General features: G+C 42.5%; 1 protein-coding gene across 1 annotated transcript in view; it reads left to right on the top strand.

Moving 5' to 3' along the window:
- Positions 1-23,947, top strand: part of LOC146829241 (sodium- and chloride-dependent neutral and basic amino acid transporter B(0+)-like) — a 73,514-nt gene extending 49,567 nt beyond the window's left edge. Inside the window, exons 8-14 of the mRNA XM_085607870.1 lie at positions 3,781-4,009; positions 7,623-7,748; positions 7,856-7,974; positions 12,913-13,012; positions 14,404-14,513; positions 21,217-21,384; positions 22,687-23,947. Of these exons, the coding sequence (XP_085463996.1) occupies positions 3,781-4,009; positions 7,623-7,748; positions 7,856-7,974; positions 12,913-13,012; positions 14,404-14,513; positions 21,217-21,384; positions 22,687-22,851 (1,017 nt within the window). The 3' untranslated portion in view covers positions 22,852-23,947. The remainder of the gene's footprint in view (positions 1-3,780; positions 4,010-7,622; positions 7,749-7,855; positions 7,975-12,912; positions 13,013-14,403; positions 14,514-21,216; positions 21,385-22,686) is intronic.
- Positions 23,948-24,688: the final 741 nt, after the last annotated feature.

The raw sequence follows: 24,688 nt of genomic DNA, 5'->3' as shown, positions 1-24,688 counted from the left end.
AAAAGTGTGCCAAACGTTGAGCCATGAAAGTGATACATAACTGGTTGGAGCCCAATATGCCTCCAAGCCAAGGCACTTACCATTCCAGTTATACTCCTTGAAAAAGTCGTGAAGGCCAAGTGGTAGAAAGCAAGATGGGTATGAAGTGGGTGTAAAGGAAAACTATAAAAATACCTAAAGACTGAATTATTTGACTGTCTTTGCATAGTTCCATGGCCTCAATTCCTACTACCAAACTGTGGACAAGCATTTTTTATCCACAAACATTCTGGAATTCTTGCAAATGCTACAGTTACTACCCATAGCCATCAAAGCTTTGCGCGTAGGGTTATCTCATTAATGGGGTCATTCTCACCCATTCAAATTTTTTGGAAGAAAAAAAGATTGATAGTATTCGTTCAGTGTCAAAGTTTCGAGGATAACGGTTTGGAAGTCAACTTTCTCAAAAAACAGCACACACCTTTCCTCTCCCAACTAGAAACGCAAGAAAATATTGACTGTTTGTGTGAAAAAAACACACCCGGGCATAAACATAGGAAAATCATACCATAAAGTTCTAGAACAGGTACAAGCACAGGATGTCTACAAATGCAATTTGACTAGGCTAAGAAGATGAAAGAAGTATTAAGGTGCATTTCTGTACCTTGGCAGACCTTTCCTCACTTATCTTTTTCTTTGTGGTGTCAAAAAAATTAACTACACTTGATAATCCGTTTGGTTTATCAGATTGCAGGCAAAGATTCACTGTTTGTATACCATCACCATGTTTGATAAATTCTAGCCATAGCCAATATCTGCTCATGGCCCAGGTGGTTGCAATGGCATAAAAATAGAAATTAGAGAATTTAGATCTTGTGCTCATAAATCTTTTTCATTTCATACACTAGTAGCTTGTGTTTTTTACATTGATGTATATATTACCGGTGTATTTAAAGCAAACATATTGTATTCTATACTTACTTTGAAAGGATTTGGGTCAGTTTCTGTAACCATTATCTTGTTTTGCTCGGGAACCTTCATCCATTAGCTTGAAACAGTGTCAGTCTTCCTCACATAAGACAGTCTGATTGTTTTCATTTGGCTGTTTGGGTGAATCCTTCTGCCTTCAGAATAATGCATGAGGGATTGTTATAGAGTTTGTGATCAGCCCCGTTTCACCGGGGAATGAGCGCTGATAAAAGTGTCTGAATAATGGATGCTACACAAAACAAAGCATAGCCTTATTTTTTGTATAAGCTATATTTAAGATGCATCAGTCTGCGGTCATGCCTCAGAGGATAATCAAGCATTGGTCAAAATAACACGCCATACAAAATGTCATACTTACTACCTTTGCAACTGCATGTTCATTTTGTTGAAGCTGTGTTGTCTGGTTGCAAAAATACATCTTGTGGGCATTCCGAAAGCTTCCCCAGGAATGCATTCTACCCAGGTTCTAAAACATTTCTGGCTTTCTATTTGCTGGCTTTATTTGTTTTAGGATCTCCAGCATATCTTCGTCCCTCCCATGGAGCAAAGCTTGCTTGCTGTTGCTCTTTGTATTCTTCCACAAGTCCTCACTTTCTGTAAACAGACCTTTAAATGTTGTTCTTATCTTGTCACATTTACTGTCAAATTACTTTTCTTTCTCTGACTTCAAAGTGAGAGTATTTATGTGACAATCTTGCCGGGTACTGGGAAAGAAACGTTTTTTTCTAGAACACAACAAAATGTAAATGTCTGTTAATGAACTGTGCAAATATTTCAGAACATATCAGAATTAGAAAAGCACAGATGAAGCATAATTTAAAAAAATTCGTAAGTGTGTTGGAAAGATATTTAATACGATCAAAACAAATCAGTACACCATTTCCACACATTACTGTTGTGCATTGTATAGTTTTTTCAGTAAAACTGTATGTGAGATTGTAATGGTCATTTCAATTGAAAATGTTTTGTCTGTTACGGCGGAGTGCTAACACACCATGCATACTCCACTCAACTCTATGACACTCTACTCTACGCCACTCTATTTTACTCTACTGTATGACCCTTTACAATACTGTACTCCACTCAGCCACACTCCACTCTATGTCACTTCACTGTAGGGCACTGTATTCCACTCAACGCCACACCACTCTACTCAACTCCACTCTGAGACACTCTATGCCACTCTACGACACACAATGCAACTCTGACACCTTACTCCAGGCTAATCTATGCCCCTCCACTCTACAACACTTTACTCCACTGTATGCCCATCAACTCTATGCCTCCTCCTTTATCATACTATACACCACTCCACTCTACGCCACTCCATTCTACCACACCCTTTGCCACTCTACGCCATCCTACTACGTTCCATGCCACTTTAGCCCACTCTACACTATGCCACGCCACTCTGACACTTTGCTCAAGTTTACGCTATGCCACTGTACACCACTCCACTCTACGCCACACCACAACACTTTATTCCACTCTACAACACATTACTCTATGCCCCTCAAGCCTAGGGCCCTCCACTAGTACACTGTACTCCGTTCTATGACACTCTACTCGACACTATGCCTCTAGACACCACTCCCTCCCACACCACTTTATTCTAGGCCACTCCAGTCCATACCACTCCACTCTATGCCCCTCCACTCTACTCACTCCACACCATGACACTCCAGTCCATGACACTCCACAACACTCTACTGCACTCTTTGCCACTCTACTCCACTCTGCCACTCTGCTCCACTCTACTCTATGCCACTGACTTTTAGTCATGGTGAAGGGTAGCCACCCTGATGTAGAACATGGCTCAAACACACTGGCAAAGCCAAAAGCTCTTGAATAGGGGAGACCTATTAGGTCTGCCAATGCTGGTCTGTCTTTGTCTTCCTCCTGATATCCCCCTTGTGTGCTTTTCTTTCTCTTGCTCTGGGTCTAAGTCTGTTGAGGAAAAATAAGGGCCAGTTCCCAAAAATAAATGCCAGTGGGCCTCACCTTCAACCACCAGTTCAAATTAAACACTGGAAATATTTATGAAAGTGTGGAGCAGACTAACCCTAACCACTGAACGGCAGTACCAGACAGCACTTCCTTTGCCTGGATATAGAACCCCTAAAAACTGAACCTATCATGAAGAAAATATATTAGTCTTTGAATATGAAGCAGTCACATTTCAGTGAGAGAGTAGGCGACGAGCATTGTGGTCCACACCAGGCTGCTAATCTGAGTTCAACTTGTTGTGAGTAATCAGTAACAGAATGGTGCTCTTTGCCCCATTGTGTTAAAGTTTCACATGCGCTCTGTTTACGTACGTAAAGTTGACTTCGCATAGACAATTACAGCATGTAAACAGCTCAGTTAAATATATACTTCACCATTTCGACCTATCGTGGTACTACCTACTTGCACCAATGCTCAATATGTAAAATAAGATAAGTAAAATTTGCATCGTGATTTGCACTGGTCAACCAGGGCAAATTGTCATTTTTAGATGGTGCAAATGCTATTGAGGGGATCATCGGTCTGTGCTAATACAATTTCGTAACAATAGTTTTTATGTAAAATTGCCCTGCAGTCTAGGCACAGTTGTTCCTTCTCTGGTTCTTAAACATATATTTTGCTCTTCAGGAGGCACAGCAGGCTGCATTCACTGCCATAAAACAACAAAAAAAACAATGAACTTCAATAAGAAATGTAATATGCTAAGACTTTAGATCCAAGTAAACATTTGTTTTTGTACTGTATGTCAACGTTTTCCTTCTGTAATGTCATCCATATATTTATGAAATTCTGATCATGTTTTAGGTTTGGAAAGATGCAGCGACTCAAATCTTCTTTTCTCTGTCGGTGGCTTGGGGCGGTCTAGTAGCTCTGTCTTCCTACAATAAATTCAACAACAACTGCTATTCGGACGCCATATTTGTTTGTATTACAAACTGCCTTACAAGCGTCTTCGCCGGATTTGCAATTTTTTCCATCCTGGGACATATGGCTTTCAAGGCAGGAAAACCTGTCTCCAAGGTGGTCGACTCAGGTAAGTCTGAAAATGTGCAGAGGGTTGTGACATGGGCCCCACGTCATTAGTGATCGCTTTGTACAAAATTCAAATCTATTGACAGTAGTGCCTGAAATTGATTAAACGAGACTGGAAATGCTTATGGCAATGCTGTCAGAATTAACCCTTTCAATGAACAGATTTGAGAAAGTAGCACTTCTACGAAACATCTAAAGAGAGCATACAGAGTTCTTGAAAGACAATCACAGAAGCACTAACAACCCACTAACAAACAGCACTAAGAAACAATTAACTTTCGAAAAAATGATACTTAAGATGCGACTTCTGTTACTGCATTAAAACACATAGACAGTTTTTTTAATAGGGCCTTCTTCCAATTTTCTACCCAGCATTACTTGCCTTCAATTGAAACTATTTACTGCCCACACTAGCGAAGCCCAAAAGAAGAGAGTTATTTGATAATTTTGGGTGCCTTGCACAATCGTTTCCATCACAAGGGGTGGGGCTTATGAATTCCGTTAGACACACTTGTGTTATACTGTCAATGAATGTGACATATTTGGTAGCAAATTAAAGAATTTATAAACACATTAGTGTGGATTTGGAGCTATTTGGTTTTGCTATCGTTCTCTTCAACAATTTCTACAGTATGGTTTTTGTATGGTTAGTTCTAAAGAAAAGAGACATTAAGTCAACTTGTATAACTGTTAAAATGCTCAGAAAAACATTTGTGTCCACATCTGCATTTTTAGGTCTCGCCTGACCCAGCGCATGCGCTGGTCTGGCGAGACTTATTGAGAGGGCTCCAGAAAGTGCTACCAGGTCAGCCTGGAGCTACAGTGCATGTGCGCGGGCGCGCGCGCCGCTTTTACCGCGATTACTTTCACTTTCACGGCCGCTTTGATGTTTGATCGCGATCACTTTCACGGCCGCTTGGCATAGCCAATAGGTTTCGCTTTTGGGACCTTATAAGTATTTAGTTATGCAACTGTTGCATGGCTAAACACTTATAAGGTCCCAAAGGCGAGACCTATTGGCTATGCCAATGCTTGTTTTTAAATGCAATAATACTAAAGCAGGTTCCTTACCAACAGCTGAGATGGCCAGGATTTACCAATGCAAAAACAACAGTTGATGGACAGAATGCAGAACAATGTCATACACTCACCCCAGCACAGAGATCTGGGCCTAAGTCCATCGTTTTTTTGCTCACCATGCCATTCCAGTTTGAACCCAGCCATATACAAATCAGTCTTGACCCTGTGCCTCATGGGAGCAGTCCAGCCCGAACTGCCAAGCCAAATCCTCCCTGGACTGGAAACAAGCATCCTAGGACCAGTTTCGGGGTTTCACACCTCTTCAGCCAGGATAGCTTGATTCCAGTGGCATGGAGAGCACAGGACCCACGTCTGGGCATACCCGTCCCACTCAGGGTGACAAATGCAAAAACAACAGTTGATGGACAGAATGCAGAACAATGTCAAACATTCATCCCAGTACAGAGATCTGGGCCTAAGTCCATCGTTTTTTTGCTCACAATGCCATTCCAGTTTGAACCCAGCCATATGCAAATCAGTCTTGACCCTGTGCCTCATGGGAACAGTCCAGCCCGAACTGCCAAGCCAGGTCCTCCCTGGACTGGAAACAAGCATCTTAGGACCGGTTTCGGGGTTTCGCCCCTCTTCAGCCAGGATAGCTTAAGTCCAGTGGCATGGAGAGCACGGGACCCACGGTCCCATTCGGGGTGACAAATGCAAAAACAACAGTTGATGGACAGAATGTAGAACAATGTCATACATTCACCCCAGTACAGAGATCTGGGCCAAAATCCATTGTTTTTTTGCTCATCATGCCATTCCAGTTTGAACCCAGCCATATGCAGATCAGTCTTGACCCTGTGCCTCATGGGAACAGTCCTGCCCGAACTGCCAAGCCAGGTCCTCCCTGGACTGGAAACAAGCATCCTAGGACCAGTTTCTGGGTTTCACCCCTCTTCAGCCAGGATAGCTTGATTCCAGTGGCATGGAGAGCATGGGACCCATGTCTGGGCATACCCGTGCCACTCGGGGTGACAAATGCAAAAACAACAGTTGATGGACAGAATGCAGAACAATGTCATACATTCACCCCAGTACAGAGATCTGGGCCTAAATCCATTTTTTTTTTGCTCACCATGCCATTCCAGTTTGAACCCAGCCATATGCAAATCAGGATTTACCAGTCACATGTTCCTTGAGTGAGTTCAGCTTGTTCTATCCGGCAGCTTTTCAGTTTGGTAGTAAATTACTTCCACTTTGTATGTCGTCAGAAGTAGTTGGTGCACTCACTTCATGGTGAAGTATTATATGATGGCCAGAAACAGGAAAAACGGGCAAACAACCCTTTGAGCGGTACCTATCCCACATAACATTGCAGTACACTTGTGGACCCATCTAGGGCCAGATTAATTGGGGTGCGCAAGAGCCATACTTCATTCCTCCCAGCACCAGATCGCATGCCAAATTTAGAGACCCGGCCCATGTTCGTCATTTCTAGAAAAGGGCTTGAGCCTGCATGCGCTTGTCAGGGCTGCTTGTTGAGCATTCACTTCGATTTTCAGAAACAAACCAAACATTTTTCTTCTGTTCCCTACCAGCAGAATTTTCTTCAGGAGTCATGAAAATATAAAATATATTTTGGAAATCCCGCCCTAAATAGAGCTGAGGTACAGTGTGATCTGTGACCACATAGCACATGGGCCGCCGCTCCAAGGTCTCAGATGGTGAAGCCAGCTGTGCCGTCTCCCCATTGCTAACCTAACGGTATCCATGACTCTAAACGAGGTGGGGGACAGCGAGCTTGGCAGAATAGGACCTCTGCAACATTCTGGCGAAGGGCTTTCTCTGTCAAACTCTAAATAATGCCCCTGCTGCCTGCTATTTTACAATGTGAGGCAGAAGATATTCTCAGCCTGGGCATGTGTGCTTGAGGTGCCCTGTGTGGGGGTTGAAGTCAAAGGGTGTACCTACCAAAGTTCTCCATATGGCGGCACTTCCATCCATGCACAGCAGGCAATTTCATGTATGAGTTACAGTAGACACTGTTCTAGGTGTGCTTCAGGGTATCTCCGGCCTGGCTGTCTAGATGGGTCCTCCCTTCGGGGGATGGTTAGTGGACCTGTGGGGTACTCTGCCGGACTCTGGAAATGCACTCTGTAGATTCGCCAGAGTTTGTTCTACGTGTGTTACCTGGAAAGCTCTGGTGAATGCACATGCTCTGGAGGAGCATCTCAATTATTTGTGGAAGGTCTTCTTGCCTCTTAGGACACCTTCTCCTGGTTACCTCTTCTTGCCTGTACCTTCTTATGTGGTAACACACACAGTAGTCAAGTACCACCAGCATTAGCTGGAGAGGCAGTTTTGTATATCTGGCCATCTCTTGGTTACGTTTACTGCCTGTAAATGAGTGTTTGCTAAAATATAATCCTGAATTTCATAGTCCGCTGTAGGCGTTGCTGTAGCAGTCCCAGCGTACAGATTGCATACCATTCTGCTGACCTCTTTATTTCATGTATGTCTCATTTGTACCGTTTTTCTTCAAATACTGCAGTAGCTGGCACTCTTTGACACTTGTTTTCATGTTGGTGGTTTAGGTTTTGCCCTGGCATTCATTGCTTATCCCGAAGCTCTCTCTCAGCTGCCGGTGGCTCCCTTGTGGTCCATTCTGTTCTTTTTCATGCTGCTGACCTTGGGCCTCGACTCTCAGTTTGCCTCCATAGGTAAGTAGTGTTGTTTTACCGCGCCCCTGGTCTCATCCCTGTACAAACTTGACTACATTTCAGTGACCAAGTCCAACGTAAACTTAATCAGACTCTTTTCTCTGCAGAAACCATTACAACAACCATTCATGACGCTTTCCCAACATTGATGAAAAAGATGCGCATCCCTGTTACCATTGGTGTCTGTTTAATGTTGTTCCTCCTTGGTCTCGTCTGTGTCACCCAGGTACAGAATCGTTCATGTTGATTGCTTTAAGACCTAACGGGTGATTTACTCCCAGAGATACAGAGACACGGACAACGCCGGCTCTCCAGAGAACTTATTCGTTACCGAACCTCAAAACGGCCGGCGAATCTCACGCCGTGCAAGTCCTAGCTCGGGACATCAGCTGACCGAGTAGCATCACTTTCCTCCATTGACTCCCACCTCGGAGATATCGTTTTGAATCAATCAACGCCTGAAAAAAAGCCCGTGGTTGCTTCTGATTTTAGACAGAACCACCTTCAGTTAACCTGACACAACTCCACACACCCAGTTGTGACTGAGTTCTCCGTTCCTTAGACTAAGTCCTATGTCGGTCCTGATGAGAATCCCTGCCAACTAAGGGATTCGAAACGCGTAGACCTTGTCTTTTCTACGGTCAATCTTGTAAAAAAACAGCATTAAGCCCCATCATTATGTACAGTAGTGGTTTGATGGCCTATGTGTAAAGATTATCAAATTGTAGATTTCTGTCGTATGTTATATGTTAGTGTGGATGCATGATTAGTATGAACGGTATGAATGCTGGCCCTATGGGCGAATGAACACAGTGGTGTCTAAATGTTTTCAGTATTGTCATCTTCAAGTTAAGTTCTGTATATGTGGTGTAATGAATATGTACTGTATCAGTTTTAAATGTTTTTGAACGTGAACTAAAAACAATTTTCATAGGATTAAATCCAACGAAATAATCGGTTGTCAGTGTTCTTGTTTCATTCAGGTCACGGGAATTGTAGGTAAATTTACACGCAGCATTGGCTTGTATTCTGTTCTTTCATTATAATTGGTTTGGCCTTGCTGCCATTCGAGCCAGAACCCCCTTTGGTTTTCTAGATTGCTTTAAGACAGCATCTTGTTCCTTATTGGGTCTTCACTTTTAGTATTGAACCCGGCAAAAGATTCAAGGTTTAAAACAATATGAACTTCCCTGTTAATTAGCACTTCTGTCAATATTACTCATTTCAATTACACAGAATATTGTGTTTTTTCTATGTTCACTTTGTACGTACTATGTAATTGGGGGTAAAAGTAATGCAAATATTATTTTTAGCATTTTGCTAGCCTCCTTTTAGGGACCTCCAGTATTATTAAGACGTTTTCAAGCTGTGCATGTTCATATAACCGTACGTAATAGTTTCAATAACTGGAGGTTATCAATGTTAAAACAATTCAGTAGTAGAGCGCCGTTTCGATACTATAGGGGCTAGACGTGGAGTTGAGTTTCTATACTACGGGGTCTAGATAGCAGATCTAGAGAGTCTTTACAGTTGGGGTCAAGGTAGCACAGCAGGATTTGTTTACTATGGGGTCTAGGTACTAGTGTAAGGTTTCTTTACTGTGGGGTCTAGGCAACAGAACTAGAGTACCATTACTGTGGGGGTCAAAGAAATTGAGCTGGCGTATCTTTACAGTGGGAGTCTAGGTGGTAGGGCAGAGTTTCATCACTATCAGACCTAGTTAGTAGAACTGTAGTATCTTTACAGTGGGAGTCTAGGTAGTAGTACAGAGTTTCATCACTATCAGACCTAGTTAGTAGAACTGGAGTATCTTTACAGTGGGAGTCTAGGTGGTAGGGCAGAGTTTCATCACTATCAGACCTAGTTAGTAGAACTGGAGTATTTTTACTTTAAGAGTCTAGGTAGTAGTACAGAGTTTCATCACTATAAGACCTAGTTAGTAGAACTGGAGTATCTTTACAGTGGGAGTCTAGGTAGCAGTACAGAGTTTCATCACTATCAGACCTAGTTAGTAGAACTGGAGTATCTTTACAGTGGGAGTCTAGGTAGCAGTACAGAGTTTCATCACTATCAGACCTAGTTAGTAGAACTGGAGTATCTTTACAGTGGGAGTCCAGGTGGTAGTACAGAGTTTCATCACTATCAGACCTAGTTAGTAGAACTAGAGTATCTTTACAGTGGGAGTCTAGGTGGTAGGGCAGAGTTTCATCACTATCAGACCTAGTTAGTAGAACTGGAGTATTTTTATATTGAGAGTCTAGGTAGTAGTACAGAGTTTCATCACTATCAGACCTAGTTAGTAGAACTGGAGTGTCTTTACAGTGGGAGTCTAGGTGGTAGGGCAGAGTTTCATCACTATCAGACCTAGTTAGTAGAACTGGAGTATCTTTACAGTGGGAGTCTAGGTAGTAGTACAGAGTTTCATCACTATCAGACCTAGTTAGTAGAACTGGAGTATCTTTACAGTGGGAATCTAGGTGGTAGGGCAGAGTTTCATCACTATCAGACCTAGTTAGTAGAACTGGAGTATTTTTACATTGAGAGTCTAGGTAGTAGTACAGAGTTTCATCACTATCAGACCTAGTTAGTAGAACTGTAGTATCTTTACAGTGGGAGTCTAGGTGGTAGGGCAGAGTTTCATCACTATCAGACCTAGTTAGTAGAAATGGAGTATCTTTACAGTGGGAGTCTAGGTAGTAGTACAGAGTTTCATCACTATCAGACCTAGTTAGTAGAACTGGAGTATCTTTACAGTGGGAGTCTAGGTAGTAGTACAGAGTTTCATCACTATCAGACCTAGTTAGTACAATCAGATTATTTTTACTGTGGACTCTAGGTCGTATGGCAGAGTTTCTTCATACTGGACTCTAGGCATTAAAGCAGAGTTTCTCTATTATGGAGATCTAGATGGTAGAGGAGGGTGTGTGTACAACATGCTCTATGGAGTAGAGCAAAGCTCATTTACTACAGAGATTAGGAAGTCGAGCAGAGTTTCTTTACTACAGGGTTCAAGTAGTAGAGCTAAATTTCTCGCTATTTGATCTAGGTAGTAGAGAAGAGTTTCCTTCTGACGGATTCAAGGTGGTAGTGCAGAGTTTCTTTACTACAGGCCTAGGTAGATGATGGCAGTCTGCTTCAAACCATGTTTATTCATAGCTCGTATATGGAAATCCAGTTAAATAATTCTGCAGTTTCAGGATTTTGTATTAAAGCAAAATTACCTTTGTTGAAGGCGGTAAAAGGTAGGACTGTTGGCTAGGTGTCCGACATCACAGCATTATTTACTATCCCAGCAAGTCAGAAGTACTTAGAATTAAACTTAATCCGGGGTTCTCCAGGTGTTTACGTTCTTGAGGATGGGCCAAGACATCCCTAAAGGCATAGACTGACATTTGAGAATACCTTTACCAACAAAAGACGTTTTACTTTTATGCTAAATAAGTCAAATAATCCTGGCTATATATTTTGTAAAATGGCAGTGGTATAAAAGGGAGCGAGAACTATTGTTTATAGAGTCCGCGTAGTGCCAGGTGACCTACCACTACTGGCACAAAGCACCCAGATGACACATGCTAGGAAACTAATGCCCTTCTAGGCAGTTAATAATTGTTAATGGAACACTGCATGAATACGTCGTTGTGATTTGGAGCAGAATGTTCTCTAATAATGTTCTAAAGTCTGGCTGGCTGGCCGGCCTCACTTAAATCATATTTCAAAATACAGTTTGTAAGGACAAAATGTTGCTACACAAATATGTATGTAATTAAAAACATTGAGAAAGTAAGGAAAGTTTAGAAACTAACAAAACTGAGTACAGAAAAGAATGCTCTGCTGTTCTGACTGGCATATGTCTGTCTCTGGGAAATGACTTTGGATTGGGCTTTCTATACTCGACCCCCACTCCTATTCTTCGAGAATTGTGTCCCCTATACAATTAAATATTGTGATCGTAATTCTTCCGCCATTTAATTAGAGAAACAAACGTGAGGACACCAATGACAATTGGAATTCTCAACACGTTACTGATAGCTAGCTGACTTGTTCATTCCATTCTGCCTTACTGTCGCAATGTCTAGCTTTAGCAAATCCATCTCCTGAGCTCTTGAGACGTGGCCCGCGTCATTAAACCGCTGTTCTCGCTAATGAGATTATGGGTGTCTGCTGGCTGGCGTGCGGTGCTTCAGCGTCCCTAATGCAAGTGTCAGCCACACCCACACTGAAAGTGCACTGTTCAATGGAGCTTCTACCCGCAATAGTAGAGGAACACCTACACACTTGTCGGTTTGTGGGTACCAGAAGCTTCTTGCAGCACTCCCTCCATGGAGGTCGGGTAGGCTTACTCCCACGCAAATACTCCTAAATCCCTTTGTGAATAAAAAACAATCGTAAATTTACACCTAAGTGCAAGTTTACCTGTGTGAATCAGGCTCTTGTTACTACTGTGCAGAAAAATCTTCACTAAAAAGGTGAGGCACAATGAATTCCGCAAATGTTGATCAGTGGCGGCCGACACAATAAAGAGGTGGTGAGGCGGGGGAGCACGGGCAGGGGAACCCGGAGGGTTTAATAATTAAAATTAAAACACCTGAAGCTACCTGCTGCGTCGCTCCTCACGCCGCTGTATTCTGCTGCTTCCTGGTCCCAGCAAACACTGGGACAGCAGCAGAGACTACCAGTGCAATCCCAGTGCTTCTCTCATGCTATGACAGCAGCGCAGGGATTGGCCTAAGCGGGCTGCTTTGACGCGCCACTCAGGACACGGAGTCTGTGCTGTTTCTGCAACCCAGCTGTTCAATACAGCCTGTTAGAAAAAACTAAGTGTGCATGTGTGTTTGGCCGGCCTGAGATAACTGACCAAACACATATGGGCACTTATAAGTGCACAATCCAGTCCTCCTCCTCCCTCCCATGGCCCCGGCCTCGCCCCTCCCTGCACACGCCTGCTCAGGGCCAGCAAATGAAAAATAAAACAACTATGGTGTATTGTTTTATTTTTTACCTGCTGACACTGAGCCAGTGAGCGACGCTCCTCTGGCATTATAGAGGAGCTACCCCGATGTTGATTTATAACTTAAGGAAACCTTTCAGTCAAAGTTTAATATTGAAATACTTTCTACTTTGTGGGTCATATACTTGAAATTCGTGTTTTGTTATATTGTTACAGGCAGGGATTTTCTGGGTCGATTTGATTGATCATTTTTGTGCTGGATGGGGCATCCTGATTGCTGCGGTGCTGGAACTCGTGGGAGTGTGCTGGATTTATGGTAAACAAACTTAGTGTTCCTAACTGTAAAAGACTGTTATTAACGAAATGGGTAGTAAAATGGAATCGATGTCTATGATGCCAAATGAAAAGGAGTTTCTATGAGCTTACTCAGTGCGCTCAAAACAGAGTCATTCTGTATGTACTATATTTTATAAATCATCAGGCAGATTTTTCCAGTGCTTAATTTGTTCCCAAGTTGCAGGTGGGGCCTACTTATTTTTCCCAAAAGGCTTTGATCCAGTGCAAGAGAGAGAAAAACACAAAAAGGGGAAAGAAGGCAGAAACATAAGGAACAAAGGGAGGAAGAAGGGATGAAAAAGAATCTGCAAGAGTGAAATAAAGATACAGGGGGTGATTTGTGGTGGATTAAAGAGGAATGAGTTGGAAGCAAGGCTAAACAGACTTTGCATTTGCCACTCCTGACATTCTATAGCACCAGCTGTGGCTGCTGAGCAAAACTTTGGGCCCCGGCCCTTATTGTTCCACAAATTAAGTGAATGATTTTTCAAGACTTTGAGTTTCCTCAAAATAACATAAAATGACACAAAGCGGGGTAAAGTCAAATCACATATTTACTTTCCAGTACAAATCATGTTTGTGCTGAAAAACTGCCCTTAAAGCTGCACAAACACCACAAATAGCGCTTATGTGCCCTACTTTGTTTCAAGAGGCCATTTTATGGATGGCACTTCAGCATTCTACACTACCACACGTGGTTTTTATGCAAGGCCAGATCTACACATTTTGTCACACCTGGCTTTGTGTTAAGAAATAACACCTCTTTGAGGCAGGGGTTAACTAGGAGAAATATATATTTATTTCTCCATATTTTACTTATTATTTGTGTGCTGCACTTAACTGCACACATCCAGTGGGTGAAATGTAAATGTAAATAAAATGCATAAGATTTTGTCATGGATGGGACATCATACACACGCTTTTTCACTATAGTTCAAATGTGTGTTCATGGTACAAGGCAGCCTGTTTGTGCAGCAAGAGAAGAGAGTAGCAGCAGATAGGAAATATGGCTTTGACTTTCTTTCTCCTACTGTGTTGCGCCATAATTGAGTAACTGTGCTCCCACATTTTGAATATTTTAACTTTTATAATTGTAACAATTTTTTGTATGTATTATTTAAGACATATTTGACACTAGTGCTGTACACAGTTTTGAAGTCGTTGGAATAGCATTGTAGATAAATTATATTTATCGTCGATTTAAATACATGAAACCATATCTCGGATTTTAGATAATGCAACTGAGAAATTCAGTAATTTGACAATAAAATCAAGAGGTGTGACACCAGAGCCCATGTACAGTGGTAACAATAATGTGTCACCTGCTCATTCTATACCTCATAATATCTGAACATTTACAACTTTCAACAGGAGGAAACCGGTTTATTGAAGACATAGAAATGATGATTGGTAAAAAGCACTGGATCTTCTGGGCGTGGTGGAGACTCTGCTGGTTCTTCATATCCCCATGTCTCTTGCTGGTAAGGTAGCACCATTAAGTATTATTCACATCTGCTATTTTTATATGTTCTATATGATTCTGGTGCCACCTAAAAAGCCTGGATTCTTCACCTGTTATATGTGTCATTGTGTTTCTAATCATATATAATTAAACACATATCTCCCTAGCAAATGAAACAAATGGAAACTCTCAGGATCAGGGTGAAAACCCTGCAAGTGCTGTCTTCTACTCAAATTTTTCATGAAGATGATAATGAAGGGGCATTCTACCCAGTCGCGGCCGGCATGGCTTGCAGGTGGGGGGTCGTGTTGGGAGAAGGGAGGTCGCCCTGGGAGGAGGGTATAATTATAAATAAAATTAAAAAACTTACCATATGTACGGCCGGCCGGCCGGGTCCCACGTCTTCTCGGCTCCTGCTCTCCTGCCTCTAGCAGGAATAGGAAGCAGGCAGCGTCCGTCCCCTCCCCTAAGCCAATCACAACGATGCAATGGCAGCGTTGTGATTGGTGGGCACACTGCCCAACCCACTGCCCAACTGGGGAGGCCATGTTCTCCATGCAGGCTGCATTGCAAAGTGCAGAGGGCGCATGACTGGTTTGGGCGGCCCCAGAGAGCCGACCAAACAGTCATTGTGCCCTCAGGAGTGGGCACATCACTCCTTCCCTAATCACAGAGCAGCACCACCCCCCGGCTTGCTCGCAACTGAACATAAAATGGTATTAATGGGAAGTTATTACCCTTTTATGTTTCTGTTCTCGCACTGCGGGAAAGCAGTGGGGCGACACTCCTCTGCCCTCTTGGAGGAGCCGCCCATGATTCTACTCCAATCCATCCCAACATGGCTTGACAAAAATGTACAAAATTCACGCAGCTATCTGCACTTCCAAGACCGCTGTCACAATATGCCAGTCCCACAGAAACTAGAGCTGACAATCCTCTTTCACAGATTCAACCATTCACTTACAACTTATGCTTACAAGCAAAATTGCCCCAATAACTGCAGTCCTGCTCCACATGCTTTACCCTAATCAAGTCCGCAGCCTGTGTTATAAGTCACTTATAAATCTATCCTTAAAATCTGATATTCTTTCCAGTACTCTAAAGCAAGGGTTGGTCAAAGCTACAATAAAGAAAATTACCCACAACTTTTTTTACTTGAATTTACGTCGGCCCAAATTCAAGACTCTCGTTTTGAAGAATAGTCATTGAAGTGCTTGCCCACATGCAAGAGCCACACACCATATAGCAGGCAGTAGGATACTGTGGACCAACACTGCACCAACACTGTACCTTTTAGCACTATCTAAGCTTTTCTATAAAACAGCCTCTTCAAAACCAACTGCATCACCTATAAGGTGTGCAAAGGTGTGACATCCACTTTCGCGGGCATTGAAAATCAGGACCTTGAGACAACTCAACAAACCAGCAGCAACCGTACCACAGATCAGAGAGCAAGAAATGCAAAGAAGTGAAAAAAGGACTCAATGCCCTTTCCTGCTGTGTCCTGAGTGTGTGGTAAGCCACCCCAGTAGACGTATGCCAGGCATCACCCCCCTACACTTCAAAAGAGAATTTAAAAACCTGCTCCTCAGCTAACACCTCATCACCATATAAGCTTTGGGTCATTTTTCTAGCCTCAACAGCCACCATGTGCTGCCCCCAAAAAACCTTCAACTAAACCCCTACTACTGTCTACCCATCAAGGTTCCCACTGCACCCCGTCCTCCTCCAATACACCTAACACCACTACCCACCCTGCCTCCACTCACTGTACCGTACCTTTTATGCTCGAGTCTGTTACTTTGGTTAGGTTGGTGCTACATAAAGCTACATACATACATTCATGGTCAGAACGTTCTCTAGCAGAAATGTTCCAAAACACAGACAATAATGGTCAAAATCACAAAGTGATAATGGAGAGCATGGCTCCGAAACTATGCTGTAAAGGTTTGATTCCCTCATGGATTCATTAACTCTCTGTTTTTACTTTGATTAGGCATCAGAATAGTAGCATCTGTCCCGGGCAATGGCATATGTAACAATATGCAGATCATTCATAGTGTTAGTCATTTCTTAGGTATGTTCCTATGTATGTTCTTTCAATGTTTGTTGAAAACCAGTGGCGGCTCCTTGAGGGAGTGCTTGCGGGGTGGTGAGGCGGGGAAGGGCAGAGTGGGGGGTTGTAAACTCCAGCGTACGGCCGAACGGATGTAAGTAAATAAATATAACAAATTACATAGCGCGCGCTGCATCACCATTTGGCGTTGCAGCACGGGCAATGTAATTCGTTTTATTTATTTACTTACCTCCATTCGGCAGTACGCCGGAGTTTACTACCCCCCACCTTGCCTCTCCCTGCCCCGTCTCACCTCCCCGCAGCACTCCCTCCAGGAGCCGCCATGAAATTCAATTTCAAGTCCGCTGAACTGACTTGGAGTCAATAAGTCAAAAACATTCTACTTTTTGTTGTCTATCCCACATTCTTGGGGATCAAATTATTTATCTTGTCTCTTTCCTTAACATTCAATTATCAGCCCATTCAAAAAGTTTACCTACCCATTGAGAAGATCAGCCAAACTACCTGACCCACATTTTGCCCTATCTAAGGACTTGATTCACAAAGATTTGTTTGAGTGTGCATTGCTTCTTCTGGATTCATTCCTACATTTGTATGTGTAAGTCACATCTACCCAACGAAAAAACTGTGCTAATAGGGCTGTGGATAATTGCAACTATAATCAGGTAGAGTGCAGGCATTTAATTACTACTGCTAGTGCAAAATCAAGAAATATGAATAATATCACTTCATAATAAGACCACATCTTCCCTCTCTTCAAAAACTTTAATGACCAATTTATTTACTTTGTATGAATTTTTGGAGCCTTTTATACTATTGGTAATCAGCTCATGGAGGTAAGGGGGATACAGCCTAGTTTCCAGGAATGTTTAGAAGTATAATACTTCATGATTATCCTTAGCTAGGAGAGATAGATGGGTGCTGAATAAGTCCCGACAGAATGAGGCAGTTTACTTTCAATGGCTACCAAGGGCCCACCTGGATAGCAACCGTTTGATAATGGAACCCCTTGGGAAAGGCATAGGCCATTATTTCATGGCCAACTGAATGGCAGGTGGTGACAGCAGTTTGTAGGTGTCTGTGCAGTTCACCTGTAAATAGACACTTTGGGGCTGATTACGATGGTGGGCGGATCGTCACTGCCAGCCGGCGGTGGCGATCCGCCCGCCATCGTAACCTGATTTACCCACCGCCAGATTACATTGGCGGTGGGTAACGCGGCGGACGGAAAGTCTGTCTGCCGCTTTTCCGTCGGGGGCCGTGCGTACTTGGGCCACTAATACGGCTGGCGGTGCCTAGGAGGCACCTCCAGCCATATTAGGATGCTGGGATGTAAAGGCCTTTCCATGGCGGCATCACCACCATGGAAAAGCTGGCGGGGGTTTGCTTTGGGGCCCATTACAGGCCCCCGAGGGTGGGGGGTGGGAGGGGTGCACTTGACCGCGCTGTGCCTGCCACATTGTGCATGGAAATGCACAACATGGCAATTTGGCATTGCAATGTTAAACTGCGGAATGCGACCGCCAGGGTGTCGGACGCATCCTAATTCACGCTGCGGGACAGTCGCATGTCTGGCGGCTGCTCCCAACACTGCGGGGATGGCGGGAGGACTTAAGTCTACCCACCATTCTAATCACCCGCTTAGTTTCGATTAAGTAACTCCCAGCACCTCCACCTAAAATTAACTTTGCTCGCTAATTAGGTTGCTACTAGTTTGGTCCTATCTCCAGAACACACCACAACGCAAATTAATTTAGCTGAAGTCTTCCTGTCCATCAGATAGAAACGTAAACCTTTCCTCTTTTATCCAACCCACACCAGCCAGTCATCGTAAATCACAACCAGCCCTTCTCGAACCTGTCATGAAAATTTCCAGGAAGAACTGCTGACATTGCACATGCCATCTAGTATGCACAAGAACAGGAATAGTTCCTAATATGTAGCTACCTGATAGCAACAAGTATACTGTTTATATAAATCACACCACTGCATCGTAAAACTCATTGACATTTTAGATACTATACCTTGCTATTGAATACAATGAAATAAAAACTATATGCAGCTTTGATTTAAATTGTGTAGAGTGGCAGAGTATTAGAACGATCCCATAGATCTCTGAGAAAAATAGGTAGAAAACGAAATGATATTAATAATTCAGTTTCAAATAATACAAATCAGTAGCCTTGTTTAATTATTAGGTGTTGACCCCATTAGTAATGACTGCTAGAAACAAACATACAGTTTTCATGAAGGTTGTTGGCTAACAAGATATTAAGGACAATTTCCAACTGCTCCTTCAAATTTTTGACCATTTGTTTTAGATTTTCATTAAAATTAAACCCTCATACTCCTTCCATTTGCCAATTTGTAAGCCCCCACCCACTGTCTGTTTACAAAACATTTTTAAATTAGTTTTACTTTTAAACGGGTGACCACCAATTTAAAAGTCTCATTTCGATTGAGTTTCACATTTTTGGAATGCATAAAAACCCCAAAAGCATGCATAGAGTTATTTTTGCAACGCATACTCATACTCCCCTACACTTACCATTGTGTATTCTGCACCCTGCTGACAATTTGCAGGAATAAATATGGTGGAAAGATTGGCTTGCAAAATCAAAGAGTTTAATTTATTCTGCATGCAAACATATGTTTATGTAGAAAAAAGCCTTCCTCATATACTATCCGAAATATTTTGGGTTTTTGGGCCTTTTCATACCAAATGTGCACAATGGGCTATAGATTCAGCACAAAGGGAAGTGCAAACATTGTGTGTGAGTAACAGCTGGGATAGGCTTTGCACGTCTACGGCTCCGGCAGCTCTCTTACCCAGATCTTGCTTGGAATTTTGTATTCTTCTTCCCATGCCTGTATGAGGGCCCAGTACCAGCGCGAGATTTCTTTCTTAATGTTGCCCTCTTCCTGGAACAATTTCTCCATTTCATTAGGCCCCATTATTCTTTTATAAGGCTTTTAACCCAGCTAGTTAGTTGGTAGTATTTACATCTCGCCAGAGTGCCTTTGGTCTTTTCTGTGCGAACTTCCCAATCATTGACAGTGTTATTTTCTATTAGCTGGCCCTATTTGGTTATGCCACCTTCCAACAAAGTGGTTGCTAGTTTGTCCATAAGACATTCTGGAGTTCCTGGAGAGTCCCAGATAGGTGCAATTTCACTATAATACAGGATTTTCAAATTGCTTCGTATTTGGTGCTATAGTTTTGTCGCTGACCAGAGCGTCTTCAGTTTATTTTTTTGAAATACTTTGGGTGTCCAAATTTGTAGAGATAGTGATTTCCTTCTCTATTAACTAGTGCTGGTAAGTGTACGGGATATGCATCATATTTGCCCAGTAGTCTTCGCGTGTATTTAAATTGAAAGGCTTTGCAGTATTCCCAAATATCTGGACTTGCTATCCCCCCTCTTCTTTTTCCCTTCAGAGCTTGATTTATGAAGAAAAAAGTCTTCCTCATACACCATCCGAAATATTTTGGTTTTTTGGGCCTTTTCATACCAAATGTGCACACTGAACTATTGATTCAGCACAAAGGGAAGTGCAAACATTGTGTGGGAGTAACCGCTGCGATAGGTTTTGCATGTCTAGCTTTATGAGTGTTCCCATTTGCCTACATTTTAGCCCATCCACTGTGAACAGCCATGCTCCCATAAACCTGACCCAATTACAATGGAAAATCGGTAATACTAGCATACTTTCCATAGCTGTGAGTTTTAAGGTCGACAATTCTGCTAATCTTACCTCTGAGAATCGCAAATTGGTAATTCCAAGCCTAAACCTTTCTTTCCTTCAGTCAAAATCTATGTCTAGGAATTCAAAAAAGTTTGAGGCTGAGTTGATATATAGCGCAAAGAAGCACTGTGTGGCCATTCTCAGATACTTTTCAACAATGGACTTCCATGCTCCATATCCTAGTGTTTTTTAAATTGATCCCAACTGCCCAGCTGACTACACCAGAGGAACAGACAACTGCTCAATAAAACACTCTGTTTAAGGCAGAATTTTGCTTTGCTCAGCCCAATTGGTTGACTTTCTAACCAATCATGTTGATCAAGTGATCTGCAACTGCCTCCGTGAAGGAGAGCAATACCATCAAGATAGTCTGATAGCCAGTAACTCTGTCACTCATTCATCTTGCAGCAGACTCCTGATGTTATCGACACACACGCATGCAAATTAGTGTTCAGACAACTCACACTCGCAACCTTTTATATTTCCAGTTATCAGCGAGCCATGGAGGAGAACTGGGGCCACCTGGCCTTTTCTAAAACAGCCCTGCCATGATAATGCCTTCCAATGGTCTAAATTACGAGTGACTCAGCATTTTTCAGAAATGCACCTTGGTTCTTAGATTGATCCTATTGGATGCTTTCTTGCGGCCTAGAGTCTTCAGGGCAACAGCCTAATCATGGTGGTACAATGTTAGGGTGTATGACCACGTGTTATAAAGCTGCTTTGATGCTTTGTTTACAATTCCTGCATCCTAATTAGGACGAGGACGAATTAAGAGACAGGCCTTTTCCCTCAATTAGTATCAATCACATATGTGCGCTGAAAGTCATGAACATTTCTGAATGAGGCTCAGCTCAATACATGATGAGGAACTGACCAATGTCTTGCATTTTTACAGGCAATTTTAATCTGGTCGCTGGTGACATTTAAAGCCCCTATGCATGGATCGATAGTATATCCAGCTTGGGGAACGGCGATTGGCTGGTGTATGATCGCATTCTGTCTCATCTGGATCCCAATCCTCGCAGTGATAAAAATGATCAGAGCAGAAGGATCCGTGTGGCAGGTACGTGTTCATGGAATACTTCATGTAAAATCGAAAATGCAATTGCTATGAAACCATTCTGCATAGTTTTTGTGGTAGTCGGTATTGTGTTTCTACGGGTAAAATAAATGCCTTTAAAACATGTTCTTTGACTTAGCACAACAATTGTGGGGTGTATAATGGGACCAGCAGTCACTGCATGCAACACAGCCCTTACTCCTGTTACAGGTCCACAGCTGACACACACTCACAACAGACAGCTCGCTAGTAACGAGTAAGAGAGCAGGAGAGGGAGCGAGATTGAGTGAGGGGGAAGAAAGGGAGTGCGAGATTGAAAACGATCAAGGGCGATAAAGAGAAAAAAAAGGAGGGAGGTACGAGAGAGTGAAAGAGCGAAGTGAGTGAGAGAGTGGCTGAGAGGGAGAGACAGAGAGAGAACGAAAACAGGGAGAAAGAGATTTGGAGAGAGAGAGAGAGGAAGGGAGAGAAGGGGGGAGAGATGGAGTGAGCGTGAGGGGGATGGAGAGGGAGGAACAGAGATAGAGAGAGAAGGAGGAAGTAAGTGAGAGAGTGAGAAGGTAGTAAGAGTGTGACTCCAGCTTGTGCCTCAAATGAGGGCCAATGACAATAAGTACTAACTACAGGATTTGTGGGCGTTAAAGACAAAGGAACTCAGTCGAGAGTCTATGCCCTGATCTTGTGTTATGACTCAAAACAATGATTCTTAATACACACGAAAACTTAAGCAATACACACAGTGTGCTCTTTATTTCACTACTTGGCATGAGCCAGACAATGGTGCCATTCATAAACAAACAAACATCCCGTTCTCACATAGAACAATATAATAGATTGAATGTGAAGGGACAAGTCCTTGATTTAAAAGAATGGAAACAGCCTACACGCTTGTCTGTTGGGTTTAGCAAGATAATCTGCATCTCAGGGAGCAGCGTCGTGTGAACAACAAGGAAAAAAGGTGTGAATAGTGCCTGTTATAGCAGGTGTAAGTTGATCAACCTGCTATAACAAGGTGATATTCCAGAAAGCCTCGCTTAGATGCTTTTTTAGATTCAAAATAGTTGACAGGTGGGACTCTTTCTATTTTGTTCAGTGATTAGAAAGACACACGTTACCCACATAGCACAATAACATTCTACACATAATAAAACAAGCAAGAGTTACTACTGACCAGATTTGACCATAACCCGTCTCTACTGATATCACCACGATAAACACAAGTTACAAAGGGAAGTACTTGAAGATGCAGAAGGCCCTGGCTTTGTTCATTCTTTCACCAAAACATGTTTGTCTTTAATCCACCAGCGCTTCAGATCCATTTGCCAGCCTGCTGCTACGTGGGGGCCAGCTCTTGAACAACACTATGGACAGCGATATGAACATCTTTTGGACCTGGATCCCAAAAAGTCCCGCAAAGGTCTGGAAATACCGACCATCTCAGGCTATGACAATACAGCATATATATCTTGATGGAGTCTTGGATTTGTTGGACATCCGGAGCAGCTATAATGCCACAGTAAACAATCTCACAATATTGCGACACATTTTTGGGTCCAGTCACCAGCGGCAACAATTCAGTAACAAAAACGGCAGCAAACGTGCCAATGTTTGTGAAAGATTAGCAAACTGTTGGGTCTTCTTTTGTGAGATGGTTGTGGCAAAGACACTGTAAATGTGTGAGTGAAGGGTAAATATATTGTGTTTTAGTGAATTGCTCATTGAGTAACCTAACACTTGGAAAGGTAGATGCATTGTGTTTTAGTGAATTGCTCAGCGAGTAATGTATGGCCTGGAATCGTGGTAAATAGACCCAATCAAGGAGGCTTGCGTATCCAGCTTGGACCAGAGGACCCTGGGCATACACCGCACAGTCACCAGCACAGATGGTGTGCTTGTGGTACATGTTTTATTCATCTTCTCAGGAAGCCCCATTATGCTCAGTTTCCCTAGGTAGGTTTCCCAAATGATAACTTAGCATGTTTTCTGTCAGCCTTACCGGTATTGGTTACCGGAGATTATTTAAAGGGCAAGACTAAAAGGTGGAGTTTGTGCTACTTAAACTGTGACAAGGACATGTTTCAGCTATTGCTCTAGTGAAATACTTACATAAATCATACCTTTGACTGAGGGGAAATACCTAATATTGTTAATGTTGAAATCATAATAGACATCTTCCGATCATCTGATGCCAAAGAAAGAGCGATCAAAGATGCACTAAGATGTGTACGAACATTGATAGAAAAAGTCCGATCTAAAATATATAATACATTGTAAATTATTATTTTACCCGGAGTGCTTACTGAACTGTTACATGTGTTGTAGGTACTTTTTTGTACTAATAAGAAACACTGTTTTTATTACCCACACAAGGATATACTTATTTTCTTGTTACAATGTTAACTCCAATGTGCAGGCAAAACAAAATAACGCATATATTTTTTTACCGTTGTACATTTTATGAATTTATATGTGATTTAATGATGATGATTAATGGGATATACCTTTGTTTAATTCCAAATATGGAAATGTCTGATGTAGTAAATAAAATGCAAATGTTTTATACGTTGTCTAGTTTACGGCTGCTTTTTTAAATAGGTGTTTATTCTTTTATTAAACCGTCTTTATTGCATTTTTCAAAACTTCCCTCCCACCCCCCAACCAAGCACATACAAAACAACAGAAACACATAACTAAATACAAGTTGAGTAAATAGCCAGGAGATATAGTAAGACTTACATATATCCTAACAGGCGAAAGACCTTTACAACGCGGTCGTTACACCGCGATACATTTACATCGCGGTCATTACAACACAAACCTTTACAACGACTTGTGCTGGATGGTGCTCTAAACTAAGGACTAGTGTTATATACTATTCCAACACCTTCCCTATTGTTATGTAGGCTGGGGTTGGAATAGTAAATCATACCATTCCTAAGTCCAGCGCCCCTTGCGCAAGTCGTTGTAGCGACTTGCGTTGTAATAACTGCGATGTAGCGTACCGTGATGTAACTGATCGCGTTGTAACGTCACATATTTATCCTAACAACATCATAGCATATCAAAGATTCCATAACACAAATGTCATTCCTGTCCTTGAGATATAAGCCATTTTTTCAGAGGGGCCCAGATTTGAAGCTCCCTTTTCGAAGCTTGGACACCTTTGTATGCGTATACAACACTCTCGATCTGATACACTTAGATTAGTCGAGTCAACCAGTGACTAAATAATGGAGGTGCCGGGTCGAGCCACACAGTTGCCAGGCACAGTCTAAATACCGCCATAGCTAAAAATAACAAGCATTGG

Source organism: Triturus cristatus, chromosome 5_2, assembly GCF_964204655.1.
Source record: "Triturus cristatus chromosome 5_2, aTriCri1.1, whole genome shotgun sequence".
Lineage (NCBI taxonomy): Eukaryota > Metazoa > Chordata > Amphibia > Caudata > Salamandridae > Triturus > Triturus cristatus.
This window is presented reverse-complemented; position numbering and strand designations above follow the sequence as displayed.